This window comes from Frankliniella occidentalis, unplaced genomic scaffold (assembly GCF_000697945.3).
Source record: "Frankliniella occidentalis isolate FOCC.00 unplaced genomic scaffold, Focc_3.1 Scaffold4, whole genome shotgun sequence".
NCBI classification, from domain to species: Eukaryota; Metazoa; Arthropoda; class Insecta; order Thysanoptera; family Thripidae; genus Frankliniella; species Frankliniella occidentalis.
Genome location: NW_026267134.1, coordinates 940807 through 951604, shown reverse-complemented (window position 1 = coordinate 951604; position 10798 = coordinate 940807). Strand labels below are relative to the sequence as shown.

At 57.2% G+C, this 10798-nt stretch overlaps 2 protein-coding genes across 5 annotated transcripts in view; one reads left to right on the top strand and one right to left on the bottom strand.

Annotated features, from left to right (window-relative positions):
* Window positions 1-6904, bottom strand: part of LOC113203632 (melanoma-associated antigen E1) — a 27970-nt gene extending 21066 nt beyond the window's left edge. Inside the window, exon 1 of one of the 2 annotated variants that reach the window (XM_026418411.2) lies at window positions 6696-6904. In XM_026418411.2, coding sequence (XP_026274196.1) covers window positions 6696-6759 — 64 coding nt within the window. In that variant the 5' untranslated portion in view covers window positions 6760-6904. The remainder of the gene's footprint in view (window positions 1-6695) is intronic. The other variant, XM_026418412.2, reaches the window with a different exon arrangement.
* Window positions 1-10798, top strand: part of LOC113203630 (cytosolic carboxypeptidase 1-like) — a 53304-nt gene that overhangs the window by 36011 nt on the left and 6495 nt on the right. The window lies entirely within an intron of this gene.

Here is a 10798-nt window from a genome sequence, read left to right as displayed (position 1 = left end):
CCCGCACTGGCCCCCAGCATGCTCGTAATGCCCTTTGTTGCGGCTGCGGCTCCGCACCGACGGTCGTTCCACGGGATTATGCGTCTCTGCGTCGTTTTATTCGTCCCGAAGGGGTCAGCGAGGGGTCATCCCTGGCACTCCCCCGCCCCGCCCCGCACGCCTCGCCCGCACTGCCCCGAGGGCCCCGAGCAGTGCGCCCCGCGCGCCCCCGCGACCCGTCTGCCGCATCCTGTCGTGGGAAACCTGGGCCTCGTCGTGCTCGGGCTCGCTCTGGGCGCGGAGTGACCGCAGCCTGCGAGTTATTCGCAAGCCGCCTCTCTCCCGTGGCCGCAAGTCCTCGTGCTCTGCCAGGAACTCGGGGAACACGCTGCTCAAACTGCGGATATGCTCACCACCTCCAACCGCACCTAACCCTCCGGCGCATCACTTCCATTCAATCCATTTCGCCCTTGGAGAGAGAGATTTATTTTCCTACGGTTACATTTCTCTCTTTTCGATATACGGGCTTCCCTGTCGTCCCGGACCACGGCCCCTTGGGACCCGAGCGAGTAGGCAACCCGCCTGCACAAGTGCGTTACGGTGCAGCCTAACATCACCGAGGTCGAGGCCCCTGCAGAGGCAAACTCGCCACAACCGGCGTGCATTGACCCTTTTGCCCTCTTGCCTGGGCACCGCGAGTGAATAGGCAACCCGCACTCACGTGTGCACAACGGTGCGGTATACCCAACACGGCACCTCACCGACGGCCGCCGCCGCTGAAGCCGCTGCGCTCTCGGAGACTTGGGCGCACGGTGCGGCCGCCCGCGGCCTGGCGGCCCTCCAACTATCCATCTAAACTGTCCCGAATAATCCCCTAAAGTGGTGGCAACTGCCGCCAACTCTTCCCTTCCGCCCGCTTAGGGACGGCCCCTCCCCTCGCAGCCGCTCTCATGCATGTTAACGAGGCGGGGTGGGGCGGGGCAGGGCGCGGCCCCCGTGGAGCCCGGTGGGACCCCCGCGGCCCCGCCCCGCGCCCCGTACCGCGCGCCTGTCACAGGCAAGCAGTCGTCAAACCCCTCGACGGCGCGGTGCTGCGTCGCGCGCTGCACTCGGGGTACCGCTGGGACCGCGGGGCGGCGGGGCGACGCTGGTTGAACGGGCGACCACGGTCACCACGGATGATTGTGGTGGTCAGTGGTAACAGTTACAGGGAGTAGCAGTGTGGTGGTGGGCGTGTGCAGCCGCCATACACAAACATGCAATTAGTTCAATATAAACAGACAAGTGATGTTCAAAAGGTAAACAATAAAAAAGCGTGTGCAGTTTCTCGGTATTTAAACCGACGAGTCGAGTCGGCCCTTGTGCAAGTAATTGCAGCAGCGCCAATTACTTGACGTGGCGCTGAAAGTGAATCGCGGCTAGACTGACCATTCCCCCTCGGGCGCGTTACCACGCCACGCCACGGCCCGCGCCGCCGGGGCCGACAGGCCACTGCGGAGGAAACGGCAAGTGGAAGCAAGCAGAGAGGAGCAAGCTTGCGAGTGAAGGAGTGGAGGAAGGGAGAGAGGGAGGAGGAGGAGGAGGAGCGGAGCGGCGGCGGAGTGATGCGCCTGGAATGCACCTAAGCGCGAAAAATTTGCTCTCGGCGTCGTACTCCATGCGGCTGCGGCAAGGGCTTGGGGCACTGGCCTCGAGGTACGCGCCGGCCGGTGCGGGAGGGAGGCTGTCTCGCGCACATGCGCACACACATGAACACAAACTCACGCACACACACGCACATACACATACATGCACACACACACACACACACATGCGCACACATGAACACAAACTCACGCACATACACGCACCATTAGAACCCCTCCCCCTCCTGTAATAGCCGGCCGTCGGCGGCAGGGGCGGAGCCGGGGCGGTGGAGGAGGGGGGCTTATTAGAGGGGGTTCAGGTGATCCGTCCAGGTCTTCAGCCCCCTCCCCCGCGTGCCTTCCTCCCCCCCCCCCTCTTCTTCATGGTGGCCACGTGCATGGTCAGGAATGCCTCGCTATTTTTAGCACTAATAAGACTTGACGGCGTAAAAGCCCTATCCCGTCCGACGGGCCGCGCCGCGCGCGAGTTCTGGAGTGCCCGGAGTGGTCCGGACACGGACGACCGACTCCAAACAATAATAATATCCCTGCTGAAACACACAGGCAGTCCGTCGTGTCTCGGGGCCCGTGTCGTGACGGTCAGTTGGAGATAGACCGGCCGGGGCGGGGGCACCCGTCTCATGGCCCGCCTGCAGGGAGCCCGTCAGCGTCAGGAGTGTAAGGGTGCCGGGGCCCCGGCTGCGCGTCCAGGTCGTGGTCGCGGTGCGGTGTGCGCTCGCTCACTCTGCAAACTGGGCGGAGTGAAGAGTGAAGGCGTCACGCATACATGCCGCGGTTGTTGTTTTTTAAACAGCAAATATTATATCGTTTTTATTTTCTTCTGCTTCTTCAAACGAAACAAGTTTAAAAAACGTCAATACATTGTCGCGCGCACACACGCAAAAACAACGGCAAAAAGGGTTTTGTTTCCGTGTGCTCAAAACACAAGGACTGCAAATTGCAACATCAGATATACTTCGTTCGAAACGAGTAAGGCTGCGCATACAACGTCTGACACTTCTCTGCGAGCGCGCAAACTAGATGGCTACGGCGACGGTGGACAGTTTGTTCGGGATGACGTGCCCAGATTACATAGAGCGGGTGCCGGGTGCCCCCCGGGGCGGCCGAGGCGGCCGGGGCGGCCGGGGCTCGCGTGCAGAGCGAGGAGGTGCCCCGCCGGGGCCGCGGCCAAATGGGCTCCAAATGGGCAGGCCAGGCCTCCTCGGCGAGGAGCTCGGCAAGGAGCTCGGCGAGGTAAGGAGGGGGGACACTAGGCGCAGCCAGGGCAGGCCACGCCACGAGATTTATCGCGTAAAGGGTCAAACACCTCAGCGCCAAGCAGGGGCAAGGGCAGGGGCAGCGCGGGCCCCTCGGGCGGCCAGGACCACGACCCGGGCGGGGCGGAGCGGGGCGGGGCTCCCCGCGGGCCGCGGCGGGCCCCTCTGGGGGTCCGGCCGGCCGGGGATCGCCAAGTGAGATAGCACCAGCAGCACACTGCTGTGCAGTACCAGCCCAGCCGTGTGCTGCCCGCCCCGCCCCGCCCCGCCCGGCGTGTCCAAAGGAGATGAATTAGGCAGACGTCTTATTAGGCACGACAAAAACATCACGACCTGAGCAGCGCAGCGAGGATGAGACCGGGCGCGGCACGGCGTGGCGTAGCGTGGCGGGGCGCGGCGCGGCGCCTGGCCCGCGATCATCTCCACCCCCATTGTTTTCCCGCCGCCGTGGCGCGCGAAAAGGATTTGTAGCGCCGGACGGATTATTTTGCTCGCGGGAAACTAAAGATCGTTTAACAAACCGCCCAATTGTTTTCGCGACGTGGTGGGGTACTAATGTGGTTTCTTCTTGTTTTCTTTGATTGGTTATCTCGCGTAGAGTGATATACAAAATACAGATGCATCTTCAATATATTTTATATGCTGCGGTCTCTTTCCTTTAACCTCGCAACTGGATGTTTTAGTGTAACAAGTAGTATTCACCGGTGATGATCGCATATATCACACTCCGCCCTCAACTGCGTGAATTCGAGGTCACTGTCTTCCTTTTATCGTTTTCTTTGCATCTCTATATTTTTCTTTAGTGTATTTTTACAAATTTTTAACATAATTTTTCAAAATTAATCTACGGGCGGTGGCTTACGGGCCAATATAGGGGGGGCGGGTTCACTAACACCCGGCGTATCGCCCTATCGCCCCACCGCATCGCCCGAGCGCGCCGAAACCGGTTGAGATAAACTCCACGCACGAAAAAGGAGTCGGCATGTAAAAATGTACAACCGCGCGTGTGCGAATAGAAGTGTGGCCGGCCGGCCGGCACGGAGGGCTTAACTAAACTACTCACAGACTGTAAAGAGAGAGGGGGAAGAGAGAGAGAGAGAAAGGGGTAGGGGCAAAAGGGAGGGGGGGGGGTGTTCAGATGGTCATAGAGCTGCCACACCGCGCCCTTGCACACCAGACAAGCCGACGCATATTGTATTTAAATGTCGTTTCCGTGAATTAATAGTCGACAACACGTTTGCTGCTGCATCCATATGAATTCTTAGCGCGCTGCGGATGCGATGTCCTTCCGAGAAGCCTCCTCCGAGCCGGCCCAAATACAAAGGACGACGGCCGGACATTTGCGTACTTTGTACACAAATGGGTTTGACGGCGTGTTCGGCCGGGGCTTTTCGTCCGCATAGGCTGCATACTTTAGTCGGCCTGTGCCACGAGCTCTACTACTGTGTACCTCGTGGACCGCGATCAGCCCGAGTCAACCACCGCGGAAGGATCCGCGAGGTAGCTGGGGTTGGGGTAGCTTGCGGGAGTAGCTCGAGGTCCGCGGGGTATAGCTCTAGCTCGCTGGGCGATCGTCTAATAACAGTGGCGGAGGGAGGCATTAGCACTTCGATCCGGTCCCCGGCCTCTGATGGGTATGCCGTCCCGGATGGAGCCTTGCGGGCGGGTTGCATAGTACCCGCTGTAACTTTGACTACGCAGCAGTGTTGCGGGTTTGCCTGCTCTTTACATATTGAGCATTCAATCCCGCAACACTGCTGCGTAGTCAAAGTTACGGTACAAAAGTACGGTGGGCTCTCTATGGGACGCCCTGCATGTACGCGCACTAGACGGTTGTGGCACTCTACCTCTCAGTCCTTCGGTCGCGGGCCGCGCCGCGACGCGACACGGGCGGAGAGGCCCGTGCGGCCGCGTACACCAACGGAACAAACAGAATTGTTATGCATTCCTAGATTTTAGGGCCCGCGTGAAAGGGCGCGGGGCGGGAGAGAGAGAAAGAGGGGGGGGGGTGGAAGGTTGGGAACGAGGACATGTAGCCGGTCCAAGCCGAACGTATGAATGCGCCTGTGGGCTGGGACAGGACAATGAGGGGAGCGCCCTGCACTAGCTCCAGCCCCTCCAGCAGGACTCTAGCAGGACTCCAGCGCCCAAGTCTCCGAGCCGGGCGCCGCCGCCACGCCCGCAGCCTCACGCCGACGCGAAGTACGACAATCGCGTACCGTTGAACTCGTCGGTTTGATCGTCGTTGAGGACACACACACACACTCACACACGCATGCGTCTTGGCAGGACGTCGCGTCGGGCAGGACGCCGGATGGTCTTCGGATAGGACCAGTGCCAAACTGGAAGCCGTTGCGGCGGGCTCCCGGGGGCCTTGGGTGCCCGGGCTCCCGGCTCCCCCCGGCTCCCCCGGGGTGAAGGGCCCGGACCGGCTTCCGGTGGGATTGGGCGGGACGTGGCGGCGCGTGCCGCCGGGGAGCCCGGCCGGGCCGACATCCTCTACGCGGCGGCGGCTCCCTCCGGTATGGGGACTCAATCCAAACGGAGGGTATATACTCTGACCCACCACCGAACCAACCCAAAAGTTCACCATGGTGTCATCACCTTTGGCCACCTCTTTCAGCAGGACTAATCTGTAATGCGAATTATTTATAATTCACGGGTAATTTCTTTTTTGCAGGCTAGCAACCGCGTGCCGTATGAGTTTCACACAACCGGTTCTATGCATTATGCGCGAACAGTAATGGCAGCCATTTGCACGCATCCCCAACGCACATGGAGTATCCCCGGCATGCATAAGGATGGCGTTGTACCGCCGGCCTCGCGCCGGCTAAGGAGCCGGCCGGGCCGGCGAGCGAGAGCCGCTGACATGAGTGTCGATCTTTTGTGATGGAGCGTCCCCCAACCCTATCTGCTCAGGGCGCTCTAAGGTCATGCACCTCCCCTGGCCGCCCTTACAGTGAGACGTCCCGTTAGGTTATCCAATTTCAATTGCAATTTCGCCGGTAAGTGGGCAAAAAACGTGGCATTGCCCCCTCCCCCCCCCCTTCCCACGGGGAAATCCGCGCTCATGGCACCATCCGATCCGCATGTGTTGAGCAATGACTGTGCCAAACAACGCGCATTTTTTTAAAAAGATTCTCTTCCCCCGGCGGTGCTGTACTGACTTGACCGATGACCCCGCTTCCGCTCCGTTACGGCATTCAATTTGCACATCGGTGACAGAAGCTGTCTCTACCGAATCAAAGAAACACGTAAGCCTTAAAAAAAAAAACTGTTTTGACATTCACATTTTTTTCAAGATATTTGATACCGGAAGCAATGACCAACATCACACAGAAATTCGATTTCATTCACACAATTTGTCGAAACAAAATACTTGCAGAAACGACTGTAATGGAAATAGTTCGTGCCCCGTCCTTTGCCTCCCCCCCCCCTCTTAAGTCGCGTGTCTGTAATGAGTCGTCACAGTGGCCGTCGTCCTTCCACGGTCCTTGCTCTAAAGATAGCCTGCTGCTGGACGCCGGCCATGTAGGGCCGCCAGCCGGAAGCAGGCGCTATGGACGACCAACATGTTCAAATTCTCCGGAATTTTCCCCAAACACATCACTAAAGTGCCACCAAAAAAATGTACCATTAAAAATATCTTTTCAGGAATTTCCAAAATTTTGCAACAGCCCCGCAAAACGAGAGGAAAGAAATTATTTTGTCAAAAATCTGTTCCAGGTACCTTGTGTACCTCTAAAGGGCATGCAAAAAACAGAAGAAAACAAGGGGGGGGGTGCCAAAATTTCCGCCAGGATAACTAACTTACCACTCGCGAATGCCAGCGCGGCGACCACGACAAGAGCGCAGACGAGGGCCGGGTGTCGTGCCATGGCTGCTAGGCGTGCGCTGGTGCGTGCGAGGGGGTCCGTACGACGGCGTGCGTCGGTGCGTGCAGGCGCGTGCAGGGAAGGCAGGCCGCGGCGTGCTGCGTGCTGGGCTGCTCGTCTCGGACTGAACTGACTGGGAGTCGCAGTCACTTCCCTGCAGGGGCCGCCGCGCTAGCCGTGGTGCCCTGCCCTGGGAGTGGGGAGAGGGGGCCCATCTCTCTCTCTCTGTTTCCCTCTCTGTTTCTCTCTCTCTGTTTTTCTCTCTCTTCTTCCCTTCCCCTTACGCTCCTCCTTTACTTTACCCCGCCGCACCCCCTGCTGTGGAGTTCCGATCCCCCCCTCCTCCCCCAACTCAGAGGTTACCTGCGGGAATCACCCCCCCCCTCTCCCTTTCCTCACACACACCTCTACTCTGCCCCCTCACACTGTTTTACCTCTCTGATTCAACTACCTTTATGATGACCCGACTGCTAGCTGCTTTGCTTTCTGCTTCTGATGTAGTTGCTGCTGCCGTAGCAGTAGGAGCAGCAGTAGCAGCCTGTTTGTTTGAACCGGGCTGAGAAATGGGAAAACAAGTACACAAACTGAGCTGTAGCGCCAGCAGATCAAAGGGTTACGACGCTAAGACCGTCTTGCTTCATTCTGCTTGGCTCACTCGCCTGGTGATCTACTCGGAAAGGCTTCTCTTCGGAATAGTCTTGGGCGGGGACGCGCAGAGAGTTGCTGGCGACACCAACTCTAGTAACTTAGTATAACAGTCTCATCTCGCACCTCGCCTGTACCCTGTACCGTTCACACAATTATTGTAGCACAAGTGTGGTGCAGTACTCGCCTCGGTCCGGGGGCTGCACGTGTGAGGATGTGGGGCCCACCTGGACCACGTGCAGATAAGCCTTATCGTTATCTTCATTACAGGCCTTTCTCCTCCTGCCCAGCCCCTCCTTCAGAGTCGTCCCCTTACCGCATCATTCTTTTTCCAGTTTTGAATTTGTATCAAGAAAGTCTCCCTTTACGCCGTATATTACAGTAGGGGGCTCTACGACGTGAGGGAGCCGGTAGGGCCATCGAGACATCACGTCCGATTCCTGGAATCCGTTCCCTAACATGCGGGGGACTCTGGGGCTCGAGGTTACGAGGTCACCTTTAAGGAATTAGGACCGACAAAAAAATAATACGTGTAGGAGAGGCGGGTGTGCGAATCTCAACCCACCCCAACTCTACCTGCCGGGTTCGCCATTATATATTTTTTTCAAATGCCTACCCCGTCCACCTGTCGTGAGCCCCTCCTCAGCCCTTTGCGCAAAAAAGGAAACATGGACACAAAAGGGCTGAGTTTGCAAAAAGGGAGTCCCACCTGCCAGCAGGTAGATCAGAGTGACGCAATAAGGGTATGGAGCTTAGGGGTGGGGGAAGAGGGTGGCGGGGGCGGCGGGGGCGGCTCCCCGCTGGGCGGGCGGGCGCGCTGTGAATGGCGCTCTAACAATCACATCAGGTGACTCTGGGAAAATAATACGAACGTCGAGAAAAGGTTGCCGAGTTGCCGATCTTCTCCGGACGTAGTAAATTCGCACAGATGTGGCCCGAGGCCCGAGGACGATCTACACTGAAAAACTTAAAACCGTGCATTCATGTGGGGTCCTGTGTTAGGAGTTCACATATCTGAACAAATATTGATTCCGAGTTTTCAGAAAGTCAAAAAAATAAATCAATTTTATAAATTAAAATCCAACGTAATAACTGCAATTAGACCAATGGGCTGTACGAATTCAGCATTGCGCGTAACTCACAAAATTTGCGGGATCACCCTGCTGCCTAGTTCCTAGGTTGACAGGATCGAGAGGTTTTGCCTGAAAGTTAAGTAATTAATCGCATTATTTATTATATGGAAAATAATAACATTGTGGAAAATAAAACAAAACATCATCTCTGTCGTGACTTGGGGAGTGACGGCCGGTAGGAAACAAGAAACACGACAGGCCGATCGTTAATCTATTATCCAATTAACAACATTCGCATCAAATCGCCGCCTTTCTTTACCCCGTCTATTGCCCCTCTCTTTCCTCTCGGGAAACGCGATGTGCCTCACCTATGAGGCGGAGCGATTGGAATCCTGGGGCCCTCCGCGGGGGAGGGAGAAAGGGGGGGGGGGGAGGTTTCGCGCAGCAGTGAGATAGGTAGGTAAACGCCCGCGCTGGACGGTCTCAGCCTGAGGTAGGGGGAATGAGAGAGATGGGGGGGGGGGGGGGGGGGGGGGTCCAGCTCGGCCGTCGGTATCGCATGTCGATCAGAATACGGGGAACATGCTTTAATAGAGAAGGTGACTATGATGCCATCATACGCCCCCGCCCCACGCCCGTGCTCATCCCTGCCGTAGGGTCCAACGTCCTCCCACCCGAACCTTCCTCAGGCCCCACGTCGCATAGACCTGTCCTGTGGACAGCAGACCTCAGCTACTGGCGCCCTGTCCTACCTTGTGACATACAAAATATTGTGACTCGACCTGGCGACGTCTCACTGGCGGCGTGTCGTGGTCTGGCCCTTGGACACACAGCCCTTCAGACTGTGAACAATCAGCGATTCAGATTTTTGGTGACTTGACTAACCGAGAGGCCTCTATTGGCCCAAGGTTTTTATGGTCCCAGCGAAGCGATCACTCCTAAAGGTTGCCTCCTGAACCAGGGTGTAAGTAGTGAGTACATAGAGGGTGTAAGTGAGTCCACGAGTAATGTAAGCTTTCGTTCTTTTACAAAGACTCAAAAAAAGTGTATGGAATTCAATTGGTGCTAGGCTTGTCTCACCAATGGTGCATGTAGTGTGTGGTGTCACCCTCTGGATCGGGATTGGGACTCCCAAGCCGCCGGCCGCTCGCGGGGTGCAGGTCCGTGCCCTCTGCAGTTGTCCGTCTTTGGTCTCGTTCGCAAGCGGTGCCCGGCCCAAGTTGGCAGTGTCACGTGTGTGTATGTATACACATGTACATACGTCCGTACGACTCGACTCGCCCGCCTGGTTCACTCCGTTTGGTTTGGTTCGCCTGCGTGCGTCCTCCCTCTCAAGGCTGTGAGGCGTCAAGATGCATCTTGTTTTCGGTGACTCTCCCTTTCTGCTGTGGCGTGGGCAAGCTCCTCCTTACACCTCTTTTACCTCTCCCATAATACTTTCATTTTCTTGGACGCGATGAGTCCTGGACCTGGAGAGCCGAGATGCTTACAGCCGGTGCGTTATATTCCGTTTTTACTCCGCTCCATAAAGTTTTTACTCCAAAATGTAAGGTCCCTTTTTTGTGTGCCTCGGGTGGCCCCGGGCGTGTGGAGGTGGGGGTCCCACCCGTGGGTCCCACCCTGTCCTGGCTCTACTTGGTCTCTAAGGCCGGCCGCCGCCGCATGCCCGCAAGGCGGGACCGTGATGCGATGTCTTACAGGTACCCATCCAGTCGCGTCGAATCAAAACAGAGGGTGGGGAGACTTGAGGTGTTTTAAAGTCTCCTCGGCGACTGGTCTAGGAGCGCAAAGTTACAACCAATACGGGCGATATTGAATCTGGTTTACAGTGTTGCAAGGCGAAGGGGCAAACATTCCTACGAAATGCTCTTGTGTGAAGCGGGATGCATCGCTACACGTCTACCTGATAGGCAAGCTCTCGACACGAGTGTGCAAGTGTTGCCTAGTACATGGGTGTGAAGCGGGCTGCGTCGCTACACGCCTGCCTGATAGGCAAGCTCTCGACACGGGTGTGCAAGTGTTGCCTAGTACACAGGTGTGAAGTGGGCTGCGTCGCTACACGCCTGCCTGATAGGCAAGCTCTCGACACGGGTGTGCAAGTGTTGTCTAGTACACAGTACACAGGTGTGAAGCGGGTTGCATCGCTAAACGCCTACCTGATAGGCAAGCTCTTGGGTGTGCAAGTATTGCCTAGTAGTACACAGGCGAGTAGCCCGCTCCACCCGTAGGGAATTTTGCCTACTCATCTCGCTGGCAACACTGATGTGTTGTGCCCAGCACAGGCTGTTTCTTTTTACCAAAGTCTGGAAAAAGACACAAGAACA